Genomic DNA, 21,767 nt, shown 5'->3' on the forward strand with positions numbered 1-21,767 from the left:
GCACATCGCTCCATCTCCGCGCTGGCGGTGTTGGTGGCGGGACTGGGGTTACGCCGCGCGTAACGTAATGTTGCGATGGTACACTCGATGAGTTCAAAAGTTGCCACGGAATCGATCCTTCATCTATTCTCAAAGCATTTAACAACGTCCCCCGAGCACATTCATTACATCGTGTTCCCAATCGTCCTGCACTCCCAACTCACAGGCTCAGTTTTTTTTGCAAAGTATGGCAAAAATGGCTTGTAAAATGCCCCGCCTCTCCCTCTTTTTCTCTCTCTCTCTCTCACAACTACCGGCACCACCGCGCAAACACACACGCACAGCACCAGCAACCGTACATAATCCGCTACTCCCGCTCCCCAATTTCCCTGCCTCTCTACCACATCCCCCCACGAACCCCCTCCACTCTACCCCCCACCTCCCCCGCCCCCCCCGCCCCCCCTACTCACCCCGTACCCACAACAAAGCATGAATTATCAGTGAAACATCTTGCAAAGCTTCACTCGTGGCTTCGCAGCGCGGAGAGAAGACCCGGGCTCCGCAGTCGTCAGTGAACTTCATCTTGCTCGAGTGCCCGGGTAAGAATCATTAAGCTCCGTCCTTCCTCGTTCATCCAGTGCGCACAGATCGCTATCAATTCCACGTGTTGCCACGTCCTTGTTTTACTTTGGAACGTAGTTATCATTCATAGCAGTAATTCTAGATTTGAAGCTTTCGTGACTGCAAGGATTCATATTCTTAGGTTTTTTCGGTAAAGTCAAGTAGGTAAAAATTTAAAATTAATAAAAGTAAAATAAAATAAAAATCACGACGTTTCGGAGGCAACACAAGCTTCCGTCTTCAGGTGGAACCGTCACAGCCCGACAGCTGTATCAAGTCACAGCCCGACAGCTTTATCAAGTATATGTAAGTACTTGATACAGCTGTCGGGCTGTGACGGTTCCACCTGAAGACGGAAGCTTGTGTTGCCTACGAAACGTCGTGATTTTTATTTTATTTTACTTTAATTAATTGTTATTTTTTACCTACGTGACTTTACCGAAAAAAACTAAGAATATTCATAGCAGCTTCGTCAATTCACTGCTGTTTGGAGGAAGGGTTCTCCCCATGTGAAATGTTTGACTATACTTCACCAAGCAGGTCAGTGCCGGGTGGGTAGGTGAAGGCAAGGGGAGCATAGACGTTGGTGTATAGTACTGTATAATACAAAAGTGGAATTTGTTGAACTGCCCACTGCTGACAGCGTAGTCCAGCAGCCGCCTACACCTCCAGTTTGATGCATGGGGGGGTGGGGGGGTCATTCATCCAAGCACTATCCCAAGGCTCAATCCCTGCAAAGATTAGCTTCAAGAATAATTTACCACGGGCTGTTCAAGGGATCGGTGCTTAACATCCCGTGCGCGGAGAAGATTGTGAAAGCCCACGTGTCGCGCTTAGCACGCACCTGAGTACGCTCATGATCCCGTAGCTTCTCAGCGCGATTGAATGTTACGCAAATCGCACCGCCGATGTTGCACAACGAGAAACCGGCGGAGCGTTAACATCGGTAACGCGCGGAGGGCTTGGAAATAAGACGCTCTTTCTCTGTCGTGAGGTATCGCAGATCACCCTGCATTACTCACAACGCACACACGAGTTTGTGTACGACATTGGGATTTTTTAGCGGACATATTTTATTTGCGGATGCTCTTTCCAATAATATCTGGAAATGCAGCGGCATTTGTATAACAAACCCGACTCTGCTGACGAGACCCTGAAGGCATAGACATGCTCGGAGTTTGCATTGCTTACGTCAAATGTGCATTGCCAATGCCTGGCTAATTTATATAAACCCTTGCAGTCAACTAACATCATCAGCAGTAGCGATGTCGCCGGCGCGGTTTCTAAGCCATGTTATTCCTGCGTATTGCAGCAGTATGCTCGGTCGCTAAGCGCCAATGTCTGCTAGCCACGACGAGAGAGGGCTTGAGGGAGAAAGTTCCTTCACGTGTTCCTGTTCCCTCCGTTGGCGGAGCGCAGACGACAGGGGTTTCCCATCGGCTCGTCCACAGTTCGTGGTGATTGTTGCATGGCCACAGTCGCAGCGTGTGGGTTTGTCTTTGCAAGAAAACACAAATGTCATCAATGAACGCGAGGTGCGGCATCCATCCACCTGTCGATGATGTTCTGACGGTCACGCGCCCGATGTCTTCAGAGGAACGACACGAGGAGTGCTGCTGCGATATTTGGGGTTTCAGAGGAGGCGTTGATTCGGCACCGGACTTGAGTGTCGGATCCGCGTGGCTCTTCTACAGGATGGCGAGCGCAGCGCGATCCCAGTGGTTAAGAGCTTCATAGCTCATCGGATTCCTCCAATAGATACGTATAACGTGGTTCTAAAGTGCTCGTCAAATAGAGGTCCTTTCGACGTTTTAGTGTCAGCGCCGCTTTGGTCGCGCGTGAATGTCGATGAATGTTGCGTGAAGCGGGCGCCTTCACGGTCTCGTAACGAGACGCTACACGCGTGGACTGTGTCACTGTGTGTGTGCGGTGTGTGTGTGTGCGTGCAGGGTGTGTGTGCAGTGTGTGTGCGTGCAGTGTGTGTGTGTGCGCGCAGTGTGTGTGCGGTGTGTGTGTGCGGTGTGTGTGTGTGTGTGCGGTGTGTGTGTGTGCGGTGTGTGTGTGCGGTGTGTGTGCGGTGTGTGTGTGCGGTGTGTGTGTGCGGTGTGTGTGTGTGTACGGTGTGTGTGTGTGTACGGTGTGTGTGCGGTGTGTGTGTGTGCGGTGTGTGTGTGTGTGGTGTGTGTGTGCGGTGTGCGGTGTGTGTGCGGTGTGTGTGTGTGGTGTGTGTGTGCAGTGTGTGTGTGTGTGTGCGGTGTGTGTGTGCGGTGTGTGTGTGCAGTGTGTGTGCGGTGTGTGTGTGTGTGCGTGCGGTGTGTGCGGTGTGTGTGTGCGGTGTGTGTGTGCGGTGTGTGTGTGCGCGGTGGTTGTGTGCGGTGTGTGTGTGTGTGGTGTGTGTGCGGTGTGTGTTTGTGCGGTGTGTGTGTGTGTGCGGTGTGTGTGTGTGTGTGTGCGGTGTTTGTGTGCAGTGTGTGTGCGGGGTGTTTGTGTGCGTGCGGTGTGTGTGTGCCGTGTGTGTGTGTGCGTGCAGTGTGTGTGTGCAGTGTGCAGTGCGTGCAGTGTGTGTGTGTGCGTGCAGTGTGTGTGCGGGGTGTGTGTGCGGTATGTGTGTGTGTGCGGTGTGTGTGTGCGTGCTTGCAGTGTGTGTGTGCGGTGTGTGTGTGCGGTGTATGTGTGTGTGCGTGCAGTATGTGTGTGTGGTGTGTGTGCGTGCAGTGTGTGTGTGTGCAGTGTGTGTGTGTGTGTGCGGTGTGTGTACGTGCAGTGTGCGTGCAGTGTGTACGTGCGTGCGTGCATGCCATGTCCACGTGTTTTTTCTGAAGAGAGGCCCAGGTGTGGGTTAAGTGAGAATGTGTTTTCCCTCTGGTTTTTTTCAAACGCTATTAGCTGACACGCTATTAGCGGTGGACACAGAATCGCTCTTATTTACCGACGCATATGGCTCTTACTTTGTAAATGTATTGCTCGGTTCTCAGATTGTGCCGCGTGTTGTTTGGCATGATGTCCGACGTTTCACACCATGTGCTGGGAGACTTTTAAGGAACTGAATCCCCATTCTTGAGAATCTGATTCAGGAATTGAATCGGATTCTTCCGAATATGAATTAGTTCCTGAAGAAGCTCCCATAATGTGGAGTGAAACGTCGAACATCATGCCCAACAGCGCACCGTATGACCCGAAACACATTAGGCAGCTGTACACAGCAGCTTCACCACGACAATCTATGCAGATGTAAGTCTCACCTATGAATTGTCAGCGTTTTCATCACAATTTAGAAAGCAAAATCACAGCACAGAGTTTATCGCTATTGTCTGGACTAAACCCAGTTGTGACAAATTTGACATTCCCATCCTGGGAGCTAATTAAGGACTTATGAATGTAGCACGAATTGTATTTACACCCCCCACCCTCCCCCCGAGGTGTAATGTGTTGCTGATCCTTGAAAGGGATTCGAACAAAGTAACAAACGGTATTATATAGTCTAAATGTGACACTATTAACATTGTTAGCGCCACCGCACTCATACTCTTTGCTGGGAGAACTGAGCCAGGGATGACATCCAAACGCTTGTATTATTGGCATGCCCACAGTATAATTACGGACGCATACTTTCCAACGATGTCAGACTAATGAATAGAATTGACCAAACTTCCCAATGCAGGCTCTTCCTGCTAAAAAAGTTTGGAGGATTTCCAGAATATACAAAGAATATTATTATTGATAATAGGGTTTTCGCCTTTTTTCTGGAAACAAAACAGGTGTTAAGATGTTAAAACACCAAAATTGGGCGTCCTCTGGTCTAACACCACCCTAACACCATTCGAGACGAGGCTCAAAAGAAAGCTGCCTCTGGTGTGGACCAATCAGTTTCAAGGACAATGCATATGTTATCAGAGTATGTTTTTTATTTGCATGCTGACCACAAGCATTGTGGTTAATGGAGACATGATTCCTTGTAAAAGGTTTCAGTTTGGTGTTTTAACATCTTTACACCTGTTTTGTTGCCAGAAAAATGGAAAAAAAAACATTTTCATTTTTTGGTACTGGCAAAGGAGGTCTCATGAAATATTATTAATACTTGTTATTTTGCAGATACTGGTGAGAATAAGTAGCTCTGGCTGGCATTTGTTCTTTGTTCATGGTTTATTTTTTTGCGGTTGCACCCGAGTCAAGAGCTGCATGCCTCACAGGGCTATACCTAATAAATGAAACTGAATTTGAACCAATTATTTCATTATTGGGAGCCTGTTACTTCACCAAATGAGCTACAGCTTGAAATATCACAGTGATGATCATAACAATAATAATACATTTCGATTTAAAGCTTTCGTGACTGCAGGGATTCATCTTCTTGGTTCTTTCGGTTATTATATTATTTTATGATATTATTTTATTATGTTTTATTTTTAATATTTTATTATTTTCCTTCTACGTGACTTTACCGAAAGAACCAAGAAGATGAATAATAATAAAGCACATCCCTTTGTCAATCCATTGCCGGTTTAGAGGCGTCCGCTGCCGCGCCAGGATGTTTGATGATAATTCACCAGGGTGATCAGTGTGGATTGGTGAAGTGGGTGGCCCAGGACTGGTTCAGATATAAGCCACCGATGTTTATATTCTTAGGTTTTTTCGGTAAAGTTACGTAGGTAAAACAATTAAAATTAATAAAAGTAAAATAAAATAAAAATCACTACGTTTCGGAGGCAACGCAAGCTTCCGTCTTCAGGTGGAACCGTCACAGCCACGACAGCTGTATCAAGTAAATGAGCGATTACAAGAGCTACCACTCCGTATATATAATGGTTGAAGAGGGGAAGGGCGAAGTACGGCACACTTTTTATTAATATGGTAAGGTGAGGCTTAAGACTAAGAATAGACTGCATAACAATCGACTGAGCCTTTGTTATGGAGAGGTACGGTTTGTGATGATAATTCACCAGAGTGATCAGTGTGGGTTTTGAATACAGGTGGCCCGGGTGCGTTACCACCGCATCGCCACTCCAGCCTGTTAAGATAACCTATTTCACGAGGACATCTTTCTTTAATCAAACCATAATGTCAGCGGGCATATATGAATTAAAGATTATGGAAAGATTATTTCACCTGCTATTGTTACAAGGGATTATATTCTGACTCTCTATAATTAAAAATGTCACACACACTGGTAAGCAGTGTCCGTCGCCTCTTTCAACCAGATTGCACTTTTGACACAGCTTTTTTTTTTAACAGATGTGATAAAAAAAAAATCTAATCTGAATGTTCAAAAGTCATTGCTCTCGTGGCTCAAATTGAATATTGAGTGGCTGCTCGTATTTGTTTTGTGGGCCACAGTCCAGCGGTGGCAATTTCATAACTCCCCAAGCCTGAGCCGAGCTCTCCAGAGGTCAACCGATGTTCACAGCCCACACATTTGGTCTCTTTTTTTGTTTGGACCCCACAGACATAACAGCCGATTTGATGCCGAACTGGGGGTTTCACGCACAACTTTTCCGACTGCTGTTGTGTGCATCCCACACACATCACCACCATCATCATCATCCCCACGTTAAGAAAATACATGTAATTGAATGCTCTTTCTTGCACGTCGCAATTTTCTTTGCAGCGCTCTCAACTTTTTAAGGACCGAGTCATCCGTGTGATGGAGATTTGTCCCATCCTATGAAGTGCGCTTTAATGGAACCCATCAACATGAACATGACACCCCGGGCCGCCTTCCTCAACAACGTGACGGGCCCTCCGAACGCCAGCCACACAGGCGACGAGCAACTCACCAACTCCAGCATCAACTCCGACATCCGGTTGCCAGCCACGCAGTTCCGTGTCATCAGCACCTTTGCCCTCTTCATCTTCGCGGCCATAAGCAACCTGACCGTGCTGTGCACCATCTCCCACAACCACCGCAAGACCAAGTCGCACGTGCGCATCCTCATCGTGAACCTGACGACGGCCGACCTGCTCATCACATTCATCGTGATGCCCCTGGACGCCGTGTGGCACATCACGACGCAGTGGTACGCGGGCGAGTTCGCCTGCCGCCTGCTCATGTTCCTACGCCTCCTCGCCATGTACTCCAGCGCCTTCATCACCGTGGTCATCAGCTTGGACCGCCACTCGGCCATCCTCAATCCGCTGGGCATCGGCAAAGCCAAGGCCAAAAACAAGACCATGCTGAGCGTGGCCTGGGTGCTCAGCGTTCTGCTGGCGGTCCCGCAGGTAACGCACTCCAGATGTCACTGGTTCAATGCGATTCGATCTACCGGCGTGGCAGTTGAAACAATGAACACGTTTGTTAAATCCCCCCATACTTTGTCTTCTCAGTCGTATAAATGGGTACACCGGTTGGGAAATTGGCAGGTTACGTGTGGTGGAGGAAAGTATGGGTAATCACACCTATTTAAAGATGAATGGCCAACGTGGATGAGTAGGCCAAAACACCCTCGATAGGGGCTCGCTGGAGCGCCCTCTAGCGGCGGGTGTGAGCACATGATCCACGGGACTACACCTTTATCTTTACCGTATATGTGGCAATGCAATATTTCAGTGCTATTGATATGTGTTCCAAAGTAAATAAATGATGTTTTAAAGTCTGGAACCGTAGGCAGTTTATTGACAACCACATTTAAAAATGCTCAACGCATCTTCAATCCTGCTCAACACAATAATCATCATTGAAATCGTCCCTGGGTAGTAACATTTTATTCTGAAATGCAATGCAGTTCAACAATGGTTCCCGATTTTTTTAATTGCAATTGTACAAGTGCAGTGAAAATTTTGAAATGATCACCAGAAGAAACTTGAAATACATTTTAATGAAAAATTCAAGCTGCTTTCCGATTTCTTTATGACCTATTAAATTTATATACATTCTTTTAAATGATGTATCCCAAGACATAAGTAATTGTTTGTAAGTGGGCTCTTTTGGTTTACCACGACTTACATTATTATCACCAAATTCGCTTATTCATCAGCGCCTCTTTTTGCATCCGGTGCAGACGTACAGTATTTCAAAATTAATCTCATTAAACAAATGTGTATTCTGTGCCTTCCCCAGTGGCGTGTAAATTATTAACTCAGAATGTCTATTTGTGTTTGAATGGCATATGTACGTATAAAATTATGCCCTAAAACTAATTACAAGATTTCATGTAATTAAAAAAAGAATACCTGCACCTTGTATTGCCACCTCTCCTGGTTTTCCCTGAATCGTCCTCTCTTTTTAAATGAAGCTTGTCCTGGCATATGCGCGAAGTCTTCCTGCGACAATTAAAAGTCCTGCTTTTTTGTCCGTTGTGTAACATGACACCGGTCAAGACAACGCATTGACTTGCACTACTTCATTCTTCCAGTATTGTCGACATATTCTTCATCCCATGATACATCCCGGTTTTTTTTGTCTGTTATACCCCCAAAAATGGCAACCCTATAGTTTTTGTCGGCACGGCATCCGAAATTCAACGTGGTATATTTCACGGTGTGACTAACTCATTTGCTTGACATGCACTTCTCTTCTGCACACAGCTCTTTCTGTTCCACGTGAAGAGTCCCAAAGGAAACAAAAACTTCGTTCAGTGCGTCACCCACGGCAACTTTGTCGAGCAGTGGCACCACAATCTCTACTACATGTTCACGTTCGTGTTCCTCTTCATCCTGCCACTCTTCATTATGATATTCTGCTACTGCCGGATTTTGCTGGAGATCTCCAAGAGGATGCGAGAAGGAAGCAGTGAGTGGTTTTATTCAATACGCTTTCACGCATCACTTTTTTTAACACGGCATTTCAGACACACGAGTGCCGGTTCGAGTCTGACGACGGAAGAGACACGCTGTGTTGCGAACCGGCACACAAAAGGCGCGTGCACATTAAAAATGGATCTGAACGTGATCCCTCAAATATGATGACAGACTTGTTCTGTTATCTGTCAGATCTCTGTTATCTAGAGTGATGGGAGGTGGGGATGTGGCCCAGATAAAAAAAAACATAGATAATGCAAAACATATTATATTCGGCTGTTAAAATATGAATATTTTACCTACGTAGAATGGGGGGGGGGGCAGAAGTAGTATTTATTGTCTGGTTTAATTCCAGCTTAAAACAATTCAGTTTAATTCCTGGCCTAGCTCTCCGATGTGTTTCCGGGCTGTACCGCGTGCTGTTTCACACGATCTCTGCCGTTTTGCTCCACACGCTGGGAGCTTTTTCAGGAAATTATGTCCGACGTTCCACTCCACCTGCTTTGGAGCTGTATTTCCTCGAACTTCCACTAGGTGGAGTAAATCTGTCGGACATGTACCCGAAGCCCCCAGCACGTGGAACAAAGCGTTTGGCTATCGTGCTGAACAACATGCGTTACAACCCAAAAACACACCAGAGCTATAACAGCAGGGGTGAGTAGCAGCTAAGAATTAAATCAACGACGTAAATTATTTTAACTGTAAATCAGACCCATCCACATTGTCCTTAGAGGTTGTCCGATGTATTTGGCAAAGGTGGTGCCGTATGAAAAACACTGGACGACTCCGCTCCCGACAGCCAACACGTGACATAATCAATTGTAGCGAGACCAAGAGTGACACTAATAAAGTGGAATTCATCTTCACGGTCTCAATTTAGCAAGTGACGTATACCTACAATCAAGGCCCCATTCGTGAATTCGACAGTGTAATTTGGAAGGCATTGAGATCCATACACTTAAAACAAAGCTTAAGCGGATCTCAAATTAGATTTAATGAACGGAAAGAAATATTTCAAATGGATATTTTTTCAAGGGCCCTCCGTTTCTTTAGATCCCCCCCCCCCATCCCATCCCAGACAGCTCCAGCTGAATTTAATCTCTGTTCTAAGGATGAGTGAGCTTGTAAATTCTGAAACATTTTTTTTCTCCCCAGAAGATTGCAGGCCTCTGATCTTCGTAGTTCTAAGCAGGATGGCTCCAGCCCTAAAATCCCACCGTCGTATCAGCTGCCAATAATTATCAAGCTAATCATTGCTCTGCCCCAGTAAAATATAGTGGCTCCCAGAGATGCCATCCTCTTATAAATAACACGACCACCGCATGTACAACTATAGCATTGCAAAGGATATCGCTCAATACAGTCAAGATGATGCCGTTAGTGTAATGGTTAGCACGCTGTCCTTATAATCCAGAGGTCACCAATTGAAGCTGATTTAAAATATCGGCCAATTTTCTTCAATTCGCTCCTCTGTCTTTATCCACCCAAGCAGTATAAATGGGTACCACCAGTTAGTCTTGACCAGCACAGAAGAGTAGGTCAAACTACCTTCTAGAGGGGCTTCCTGTAGCCACTTCTCGTGGAGGCCCTTCCGACAGCAGTAGTGTGAGCAATAACATTGCAAGGGTGCAATTTTATCTTTGAGTGCCAAGGAAGTGAGAATAATTATACGGCAATGTGATGCTCTAAATGGCAATATGGAAAAATTTAGGGATCAGTCTAGGTATAGCAAAGGCCATAATTAAGTCAAGTGCGCTTAATGATTTTATGAATTCCAGAGGGGCCTCGGGCAAGGATAAAATTAGTCGCCCCACACAGCAATCATTATCGAGACCACTTTGCTAGCAGAGGGCAGTGCAGCATAATCCACCATTGTACTGTGGTTCGATGTGTCCGCATCTATGCTCTCCACCTTTGCCAACCTGTATTGACCAGCGTGGAGAAGTATGGTCACACAATTCCCACAAAACTCACGGCGTGGGGAAGCCCTCACTCATCAGTGGATTGGCAAATATATCTGCACGTGTGCACGAATATACGACGTCTTAGATTCAGCAAGCTATTGCATTTATCAGCATTGGTACACAGACACAAAATCCATATCACCCTCATCCATGCTCTATTCAATGTGGCATAGAAGCCTTCCCAAAACTGTTGTCATCCCACAACAATCCATTGAATTCCTGTACACGAGATAATAAATTATTACTGCACGCGAGTTGATATCATGGCTCCAAATTCTGGTGGTCAGCCTCACCCTCCACTAGCTGCCACTCCATCAACCGTCTTGGCCATCAACCCTTTTTGCATTGTGCTCTGCCCCCAGCCAACCAAGTTATCCACATGTTCTTCTTTCTGTCTCTAATGCACCTCTCCGTGCTTTTTTGTTCACTTTTCTGCTTCTGTTCCATATTCGTCACCGGTGTCAATTTTCTCGATGGTGTGGCAGAATAAAACGAGAATACAACTAATCTACCCACCAACCATTATAACAAAAACACACACACAAGTTTATTCAATGTCACAAACGTTCTGTTATTATTCATCTTCTTTAATCCACCGCTTCTAAAACACCTCCTTTCGCTCACGACAGTTTCATCCAAAGAAATCCGCCTTCGCCGCTCAAACAACAACATCCCCAAGGCCCGCATGCGCACCCTCAAGATGAGCATCGCCATCGTCAGCTCCTTCGTGGTCTGCTGGACGCCCTACTACGTGCTCGGCATCTGGTACTGGTTCGACCGGAGCATCGTGTCGCGCAAGGTCGTGCCGCACTTCGTCGAGGAGATGTCCCTGACGTTCGGTCTGCTCAACGCCTGCCTGGACCCCGTCATCTACGGCGTGTTCGCGGCTCACGTTCGCCGCGAGGTGCGCCGCTGCTGCCGCTGGCCCCGGACTGCGGCGCATGACAGAGACTCGTCATCCACGCCCGTCACGGGCTCCTTCCGCTACTCGGCCTCGTCCGTGCGGAGTCGCCGGGTGCCCTTCGCGTGCAGCGAGCAGCCCGAGGCCACCGGCGCGCACGCCACACCCGCCACGAGGCTGCTGCTGCACAGAGGCTGCTCAGTGGCGGGGGTCCCCGTGAACAGAGCGGCAGTCGGGATGGCCCCTGGTGGGAAGGCGTTCTGTGATGCCAGTGGTGGTGGTGGCGCCGGTGGTGGCGGAGGAGGAGGCGAAGGTTGCACTGAGAAAACTCTCATGTGTCCTGAAAGCTGCATCTGACTGGGCAGTGGTGGTGGTGGTGGCGGTGTGGTGCCTACTAGGCGCGTGTGTGTGTGTGTGACATAGTTAATTTCGTGAGAACGCACGATGGGTTTGAAAGTTTGAGTTCATGGCCACTACTTGCTTTGTCGTGTATGTAATCTGTGGGTAGCATTCCTCCCCTTAGTGAGCTTCGTTTTTGTTTTCTAGTGAGAATAACGCACGACACTGCGAGTTAAACATTTATTTATGGAAACTGTATGTTAGTAATTTATAGTTATGTTTTATTGCACTGTGTATGCATTGACACCGTACGTAAATATGTTACATATATTTTTCTTAATGTGTTTCCATGCACAGCATACAGTATAATAAAAAACACATTACAATTAAATGTGATATCTAAGATATTACATTATATGAAATCAAAAGAAATTATAAAAATGAACAATTTACTATGTTTCCTCAAGAGTATATTATCAAAGGTCTTTTCTAATGATAAACACTGCAATAGAAATATATCAATTGTGAATCAAAAATAAATGTTCAGGTATTAAGCAGGTATAGGGGCGCACCAAGTAAAGAAACTCTTTGACATTCAACTTCGAGTGGAGTACTGCACAAAATTAGGTTTAATGTAAGCGATCATGTGAGAATGTCAAATACAGCATGTAGTTTCATAATTTAGACTCCGTATTAGGGCCATAGAAAAAATAAGGAATATACATAAGCTAGGCAGTTTGCATTTGTATATGGCACCGCAGAATAGTATATTTGTCTCGCTGTAAGGTTGTACAGTTTTTAAGTTATCAAGCCAACTTATTATAATCAATCTGTGCCACCATATATATAAAGTGTGGTTTGTCAGCTGAATTGCTATGATATTAAATAACACGTTTTGGATGACACGCATCTCAAAAAACAGTGCAAGATTAAACATCGATTTTTTACAGAGATTTTTTTTAAACAATTAGATTATTAAAACCTACACTCTCTGTTTATAAATTGCTCTCGAGTTGCTAAAAATATATATAGGTTTTGCAGTTTACAATAAGTGCATATTAGGGACGTGTTGCAAATTTTTTTGATCAATCAAAAAATATATCAGAAAATCAGGGTGCTGAAAAACGAAATTGGGGATGATCCGAATCAAAAATGACATCACGCAACATAAGTCACGTGAGTGCTTTTCCCCCCAAAGGTTCCAAGTGGATTACGTGGTATTGGACGACATCTCTTTTGCTAACAATTAAGACGCGTTTATTAAAATCCTGTAAATGATCCACATTTTTTTAATTTAAATTACAAATTGACCTTCGAAAATAAATCAAAACTTGGGTTTTTTAATCCAAAACTCATCACTCTTTGGTGGATGAATAATGCCAACTCGTGTGTGTGTGTGTGTGCTGCTGACGCACAGCACTTTTGTACAATTTAACACAGATTAAAAACATATATTTAGTTGCGATAAGATTGCCGCGGTTTCGTTTTGTGAAAATCTTTTTCACAAAACGATATAAAGTTTTACTACATGACGACTGTGACACTATCAGATCCCAACCACTTTGTAATCGCATTTCACATTGTTTACATCCCCATGTTGTACTTTGATGTACTTCAATTCCGAATAGAGGTTTGTTTTTAAGTTATTTAATTGCAGGTCAGTCAACATGAGCCTGTCATGAGTCTTTCTGATCGTGATAACTTTGCAAACTGCAATGCTTATCTAGAAACGTTTTACGTCACTGATTTAATTGGTAACAGCTATTTTTCATTTAGAACTTTGCCTATTATACTTTGTCAGGAATTGAAATTTAAAATGAGAGAGCGATAATCACGATTTACTATACGAAATGGACGATACAGACATCGTTGATGTTATATCACACAAGATATAAAAGTATTGCTATATAGTAGCGATCCCCCTTTGGCATTGTAAAAGAAGAAACCCAATAAGCATGAATGATTAGGGGTTTATATGGAAACAAAAATTTAAATTGCAGTCGAGTATTGTATGAGGTAATAACGCCCACATCACCTGGAATTAATAGCTGAACGGTACATTAATGGAATGCAAATTAGGTGCCAATTGTTACCGCTAAAATAGATGTCAGTCCTGTCGCGTGTAATTGTCATTGCATTCACGTGTCCCCATGGGGCAATTACACAGCCTAGCGGTAGTGCATTCACTCTTTCTTGCAGAAGTCCTTTGATTTGAGAACCAACGGCCGCACGGATTCATACTGCGCGTGTAATAATCACAGTACGCGCCACGTGCTTTGCGGTGAATGTTCGAGATGCCCTGATGTCATTTGCAACAGTAGGCCATTGAGTACAAGTTTAAGAACTACCCATAAATTACAGTATTTAATTGGAACTATAACATAGCCCCTTACTGGCAGACTGTTGCCCCAGGCCATTCTTAGGTTCTCACTTGGTTAAACGAAAATAAACTTGCAACTCTTCAACTTAATAGTGGAAGTGGGAATGTGGTGCAGCTGCAGTGCAGTGGTTTTCGCCACTGTACTAAGAAACCCGGCAAGCTGAGTTAAACTCCTGGCCACGGTTAACATGAATGGCAGAGTAATATCTGAAAGCCATCCCTGTTTCTCGCCCCCCCCACTCCGCCCCGTTACCAACGCAACGTGATGAAGACTTAAAGCAGTATTGAAATTAATTGTCGGCTGTACGTTTTTTAAAATATAATTTTAAAAGTAGACTTAAAAACTAGTCTGCCAACATACCGCAAGCTTAAAACACGCGAATTATTTTTTAGCAAAATCGATAAAGAGGAAAATAACCCCCCCTCCCACAATACAATCATGATTTGAACCACGTTGGATATAACCTTAGGAATCGTACGCAAGCATTTCAGTGCACGTGCCGGGCACATGTGTACAAAATGAATTGGTGTGCGTGATTTAATTTTTTTTTTTAAAAATTGTGAAATGCCACTGCAGCTGCCGGATGTGACCCCCCTCGTGGGGCTCCAACACGAAAGGAACCCGCGCTGAAATGTTCTCTCCACCCATCCCATCGCGTGCTCCTCCACACTGGTCGGGGTGGAGGGGAGGGGTGGTTGAGCAAAAATTTCATCACGCACGGCACGCCACGTCCGAAACATTGTCCCGTTTCCTAGAACAAAACACAACTTTGCACGCAGAGAGCCCCCCCCCCACAACCCTCCCCCCTACCACCATCATCGGCTGTGCATGTATGTATGTACGTTGAACTTCTTTCGCAACCGCACGTTATTTGACCATACTTCACTACGCTGGTCAGTGCGGATTGGTGAAGGCGGTGAGAGGATATGTGGGAGTGAGTATAGGAGTACGGTACAACACCGGATTTAGCCTCACCCATGCGAGCACTGCCCAGGCTCGTATGTACGTATGTTGAACTTCTTTCACACAGTACGTTGCCAATCGTGCTCATCGGAGGTGCGCAAGAAGAATCGGGGGGTGGGAAAGAAAAACATTCTCAACCTACACCGAGACAGCATCGGGTGCATTCCGAGTGATTTGGTCATTCCGGGGTTAGTCGTGCACGGTGTGACGTCACGAGCGCGTGCTTCAGTCATCTTTGCGTCTGCTGCTGCGTCTGCTGCTGCTGCTGCGAACGTGTTTGTAGTTACTTCGATGGAATGAACCTCGTTGTGCGTGTAAATATTGCGCTATTACATGCATCCCTAAACTGCAGTAGGGTAGTAATGTGAATGTGAAGCTAAAATGTCACCTTGCCCATCAAACAAGGGATGGAGTTGTGCTCATTTTTGCTCGGCAGCCCTGAGCCAGTGATGGAAATCCCACATTCCTTTGGTGATACCAAGTCCAAAACGAGTTAATTCTGTCCTGTATTTTATACGTGCAGTGGCTGAGAATTCGTATATAACTCTGTCACACGAGCCTTTTTTTACAATTAGATGTACCTATTTAGTTATCACAGTATTTATAATGAGAGAAGCGGAACAGAATATTGATGTAAAGTACTTGGCAGTAAGAGAATCCGAGCAGCCGACCTCACACAATGGTTTCTCAATTGTAATCATCAATAAGTAGTTATAATCATCCTGTCACTCGTCCAATATGTGGAATATAATGTATCTAGTTAAATGCAATATGGGTCTGATTTACATCATAATGAAATATATTCCACATATTTCTTTTGCAATGTTACATCGTTGGTGATTGGTACGACACAATTTCGACAAATCTGATTACATTTATATTTGCCAAATGTGAATCGGGCCTGTTATGCTTTCATTTATGTATTTTTTTGCTTTCATGTTGAAAATATATTGTATATTGACACATACTTTAGCTGAGATGTTGGTCATGATGGTAGTATTTGGTGTATATCTGTGTTTGTCCAATATCATGATGGACTCGAGGTAATGTGCATTGAAAGAGCCCTTACCTGGCTTGTTTCCTTCCATTTAGTCTGAATTTATTTGACATCCGTTTATTTGAAATTATCATCTATCCTGACCCAACTCTGGCAAACTAATCCATCTCACTATAAAATACTAAATGGACCCAAAATAAAAATCCCAGCACACACGACACTGAATTTGCACCAGCAAAAATTCAGGCCAAAATATTCATTTGTCCTCAACATGTAAATCACGTCCTTGGCAGCTACATCATGGCAACCTAAACCAAAAGGTAAAAGACGGACAACCCAAGGTAACTTAAAGCCTGTGCACAAGTGGTCTGTTTGCAACTGATACTAAGTTGAAATGGGAAGATTTGCTGTATGTGGTATGCTTGCATTGTGGTATTCCACCCATTTAGGCTTTGCAAGACGCTCTTGCAAGTGCTAGTTGGTGCAAATGCACATACGTGTTAAATGCGTAAACCCAAGTCCAGAGAGCTTAGCTTATACACATAATTTCTCGAATGTTCCCGTTATTTTGTTCACATTTCAATGGTTTGTGTTTTGCTCGAATAATATGAATCAAAATTCCTGCAATGTTGTTTTTTATTCAAGCATAGACCACTTACTCGTGCGAATGGCTTGCATTGAGCAAGTGTGCATGACTCATTTACGACTACAGACAGCTTATTTCAGGAGACCCAAGCGACATTTTGTTAGCTAATGCAGAGATGAATTGTGGCATCATTCACAACTACGATCGGAGATGAAAAAATTATCTGCATTGTAAAATATATATATAATTCCAGTATTTTCCAGTAAATGTGTTTAGTTGCTTCATAATTAACAGCAACATCGCACCTGTTATCACATTAAGTTCAACTATCAGATTTCGTGGTAAAAAATGTTCATTCTTCAACCAGATATAACAGGCAATAAATGCATTAATTCAAGCCAGCCAGGTTGCTGCTCTTTACCATGAACAGTACGTTAAAATATGCATTCCCATTCACAACACATTTATACAGGCAGGCAAATTCGTAAAAACACCGTGCAATCTCTTTCGCGTTGCCTTACCCACAGGTCTAGACAAGCGTTTAACACCAGTGTGCCGTATTAGATTTCCACAAATGCACCCCTGCATGCATTTCAGTTGTGTGGAGTAAATACACGGCCGCGAATTAAACGGCAATTGGCCAAATGTACAAACATAGAAACTCATTACATGTACCCTGCCCGGTCGACTCACATGTCAAGAGATTATTCAGGGCTCTTCTGATTGCACGCTGTTAAGGCTGCTGCTGCTGTGCAAGCTAGAGGCCATGTGCCTTCCATTGCACCTTTTCGGAGAAAAAAACGACGTGATATATTTTACTCAGCACACTCATTATAAATCATAGCCTAGTCATAATGATGAGCCCTCAGTGACCCCCTTTCTCAAATGAGCCATGCTTGGTGCTCATTTCTAGAAGCAGCCTTGAGGGAGGTTGGTCATGAAAATCCCACGCACATTCTCCCAAATACGGCAGGTTGCCTTTGAAAACGTAAGTGTTGCTGATTCATACTCTAGGAGAGTACGCTAGTAAGGGTATGTTTTGGGGCTATCGCCACTAAAAAGGTGACATTCTGGAGACACCGAAAGGCCCAATGCCAAACCTCCCTCTCAAGGTGGTCCCTCAAGAGCAGACGAAGCAATCCTCCACCGCTGAAGACGAGGCAGAGTCGAGTCACAGACTGGTTTTCCCTTTGACATTTAAAAAGAAATAAGTAACATTTGTAAAAACTTTTTTTAAAACACGCTTTTATGAAATGTACTAGTAATGGAAGAACTCCAGGAAGTGGTCCCGAAGCTTGACATAACGTAAGGGATCGTGGCCAATTACAGCCAACGTCAGTTTACCGTGGACAATTAGACCCAAGCCGAAACATAACATATAAAAAATAATGTTTAAAAATGTATTTTGTATTTTTTGTGACAGGATATAGTACTGTCGTCAGTATGACATAAGTATTCCAAGTTTGCAGTCGATACCACATTGGGAAGTGGGTTAAAATTGAGTCACAAGATTTGAGGATACAACAACAACAACAGACAGAGTGAGTTAAATGATCATGAATTTGCTAAGTATAGCTCAGATTTTATGGATGAACAGGGACCAATGTAGATGTAGTCTTGCATCACGTGATGTAAGATTGGATTTTAGTAGAGGTCACAATGGTGGGTCATGTATGGTACATCCGGTGCAAATCGAAGAGCAGAATGTACTGATGCAACACTAAACTATTGCATCATTAATTAAACGCTAGGCTAGACATTCAGAATAGGTTTTCCCCTTTTTTTCTGGCAACAAAACAGGTGTTAAGGCATACTTTTGGCGTTCTCTGGTCTAACACCGTTTTGAGACTAGGCTCAAAAGAAAGCTGTCTCTGGTGTGGACCAGTCAGTTTCAAAGACAATGCATTTTTTTTTATCAGAGTACATTTTTTTGCATTCTGACCACAAGTATTGTGGTTAATGCAGACATGCTTCCTTGTAAAAGGTTTCAGTTTGGTGTTTTAACATCTTTACACCTGTTTCGTTGCTAGAAAAAAGAGGAGGAAAACCTAATCTCATATTTTGGTACTGGCAAATGAGTTCCCATGATGTAGAGGCTAGACATTGTATCAATTCGTAAATACAAGCGAAACATATCCCAAAGTAAACGTTCGGCTCAAGATTGCATTAAGGTATCAACGCTGGGCTAATCGCTGTACGCATCAGTCTGTGCAATCCTTCAATTTCTCTATCCTTTTAAACTCTGGGCGACGGCACCGAGGTGGTTCCCACCCGTACCTGTCAAGGTTACAATACTCAGTGGGCACGATAGGCGGAGCCTACTCCCTTGTGTCGTCCCCTGGCAGAGGCCACGATGCACTTCCACGGAAGAGCGAGGCTGACCACGAGGCGCGATGCCGCCACGGGTCTTTTCCGTTCAAAACGATTTAATCAGCAAGTTCACTCAGTTTAACACGCAGGCTTCCGCGACCAATATCATCCATAATTTATGGGGTTTTTTTTGGGGGGGGGGGGGGTTAGATCGCGTAAATATAAATGTGTCGTTAAACCCGCCACCACCCGACACAGCCAATTCGTAAGGTTTGTCACTCACAGCTTCGAAGTTATCACACATATTCTAGGCAGGTCTCCTGGATTGCCGTGGCGACAATGGGAGTCCGCGTTACTCCTCTCTCAATTCTCCATTTGAGAGAAACGCGTTTCAAACGTGTTCAAAATTCGTGCCTCCTCTCCCTAGTGGAGGGGAGAAGCGTCCTCACTCCTCCCCCACCGCTCTTGGGTCCTCTCTCCCCTCCAGGCTCCCTCCGCCAGCTCTTCCCTCCCTCCCCATCCTGACTCCGGCCCCCTCCTGGTTCTCTCCCTCCTCCTGCCTCCTCTCCCCTCCTGGCTTATCTCTTCCCCTCATCCTTGCACCCCATCCTACCTCCTGGCTCCCCCTCCCTCCTCTCTCTCCCCCCCCCCTTTTTTATTTTTACGATCAGTGGAAACAAGAAGATGCTCCGTGTATTCGGCACTTTGCTTCGTTCATAATTTCGTGAAAAAAATTTTAACTTAGCTTTATGTAAAACCCCCACCTCTCGCTCACTCTCTCGCTCTCTCTCTCGTTCTGCACGCAGCCCTTCTTGCAGTCCGACGGCCTCCGACGGGTATCATCTGCCACCGAGCACACGGCCTCCTCCATCGCCCACTGCTCCTTGAAGGCCGGCACGGCGTGGGTCAGCCGCGCATGGCAGAACACCTGGTTCTTCTCTCTCCCCTCCTGGCCCTCCCCTCGGAGGGTTTAATGCCTGGGGCATTCGGGTCCAGCGACCAAGCAGGAAAGACCACTACATCCAATGAACAAGTCGTTTAGGTCAATTTTAGCCAAGGGTCATCAATATTGACGAGTGCAATGCGAAGCTTCATTTAGAATGTGTGGCAGCTCAAGGGATTAACAAATGAATTCACTCTCAATGTCCGTTCACCATTGCATGCAGTCCATTTAAAGTCCAACACATTACATGCAGTGTGTGCATTCACTATTTTACAGAAAATATTGAAGGCCCTTAGAAAAGGCTATGAAATGCATTGCAATGATATTAATGAGCATGAAGCAAGAAAATCTATTTACTTTGAAATTGTCACCATGGGGAAATATTGAAATCACACAAGAATTTAAAATTATGGCAAAGCTACATAATTAGGAAGCCTGCAATGAACACTTCATACGCATACTTGTTTATTATAAATTCGTCGGAAGAGGCTCGACATATATTCCATCAAGCAGGTTAAAACGAATTCATGAATGCTACCAATTGTGGAGGACAGTGTGTATTAACTAAGCCCACAAACTGCGGACACGCAAAAGCAATTAGAAATGCAATTTTAGAATTGAAACGAGATCTTAATTGTGTCCATTCATGCAGCATGCTTGCAGGGTGGTGCCCGTTTCCATGGTACTCACTGGCAGAGCCAGTAGGGGGGGTGGCACGTGCCCCCCCCAATGATCCGATCGAAATCCCTAATTTCGATCGGATCAATAGGTTTTATTAGTAATAAATCGGCATTTTGCGACCCCCACTGCCACTGTGTAGCATATTATTATGTGCCAGGGACTCTATGAGATGATAGGACACTAGTCCATAATTGGCAATAAGTAATGGCAAAGCAGTTATTAGTGACTCACAAAATTGTGCGCAGTTGCTTATACAATACACGACTTCCCTAAAGGCAAACACCTTCAGCGAGCGCGATGCCGATCACACACGGTTCGAATTCGACCCTCGATCGATGGCTGCGCCATCGCCGCACACGCATCGATGAAAAAGCAAGGGATAGGTCCTTACTTGCTAACAACTTCTCTATCATTTTTCATTGCTGGAGGTGTTGCCCCCCCCCCCAACCTAAGAATCCTGGCTCCGTCATTGATGGTACTGCTGAGTGAATGGCAAACGTGCTCGCCGACGAACGCACAACAAATGCTATGGGGCATGCTGTATAACTATTCAATTTGGAAGATATATCAATCTAATTGGGCACCAACGTGCCTTCAGTTCTATTTAGGATGTTAAGATTTGTTCAAGGTGAAATTTCAACGTGTAATATTCTTCTTCCGAAAGCGCTGCAAATTTTAAACGGTCACTCGTGCCAAATGAACGATACAACATAATATTCACCTTTGATATACTGCATTGTTTAATGCACAATATACAATATATTCGTTTTCATCAGCCCAGAACTTCAAAAAGGCATGCAGAAAAATATGGCCCAAAATCGGAATTTATTTCAGTATGGTAATACTGCAACATCACAGTACAGGCTAGTCCATTTAATTCTCTAAAACTTAATATTTTTCGTCTAGCAATGGATGTGAAAACATAAATGTTTAAGCAAACAAATACAATGTTGGGGATCAATTAATTGGAAGGTCACACGACATCTGGACCACCCTGTACAATTGGAATTTATGAGTAGCATCCAAATGCGGCGACATTTCAAGACGTTGTACAGACACGGTGGGCATAATCATTTATAGAGAGGCAGTGAGTAGACTTGAACAGGGAGAGTTAACAGCACAGATGAATGAGGGTAGCAGAGGATGAGGGATCTCCCACTGAGTGAAGGTTCTATGGGGGCTTGATAGTGAAGTCTTTGAGAATAGGGTTTCCCCTTTTTTCTGGCAACAAAACAGGTGTTAAGATGTTAAAACACCAAACTGAAACCTTCTAACAAGGAATCATGTCTGCATTAACCACAACAAGCACTATCAGAGTAATGAGACCTCGGAGTGAGCAGCTTTGCCAGATTGTTTGCATTCTGGCCA

General features: G+C 44.6%; 1 protein-coding gene across 2 annotated transcripts; it reads left to right on the plus strand.

Moving 5' to 3' along the window:
• The first annotated feature begins 443 nt into the window (after positions 1–443).
• LOC144955759 (gonadotropin-releasing hormone II receptor-like) lies at positions 444–16,500 on the plus strand. 2 transcript variants are annotated; one of them, XM_078885893.1, is made up of 4 exons: positions 444–578; positions 6,206–6,816; positions 8,122–8,326; positions 10,928–16,500. In XM_078885893.1, the coding sequence occupies exons 2-4, from the start codon at positions 6,262–6,264 to the stop codon at positions 11,554–11,556; spliced, it is 1,389 nt and encodes a 462-aa protein (XP_078742019.1). In that variant the 5' UTR covers positions 444–578; positions 6,206–6,261; the 3' UTR covers positions 11,557–16,500. The 2 variants fall into 2 exon arrangements, with proteins under 2 accessions (XP_078742019.1, XP_078742028.1); XM_078885902.1 differs by lacking the exon at positions 444–578 and adding an exon at positions 5,437–5,451.
• Positions 16,501–21,767: the final 5,267 nt, after the last annotated feature.

Source organism: Lampetra fluviatilis, chromosome 3 (assembly GCF_964198595.1).
Source record: "Lampetra fluviatilis chromosome 3, kcLamFluv1.1, whole genome shotgun sequence".
Lineage (NCBI taxonomy): Eukaryota > Metazoa > Chordata > Hyperoartia > Petromyzontiformes > Petromyzontidae > Lampetra > Lampetra fluviatilis.

Bases quoted from the DNA above. Each gene is read 5' to 3' on its own strand.
- LOC144955759 (XM_078885893.1), top strand. From the start codon at position 6,262: ATGAAGTGCGCTTTAATGGAACCCATCAACATGAACATGACACCCCGG. The intron at 6,817-8,121 runs GTAACGCACTCC...TTCTGCACACAG, and splicing joins TTCTGCTGGCGGTCCCGCAG to CTCTTTCTGTTCCACGTGAA. The intron at 8,327-10,927 runs GTGAGTGGTTTT...CGCTCACGACAG, and splicing joins GAGGATGCGAGAAGGAAGCA to TTTCATCCAAAGAAATCCGC.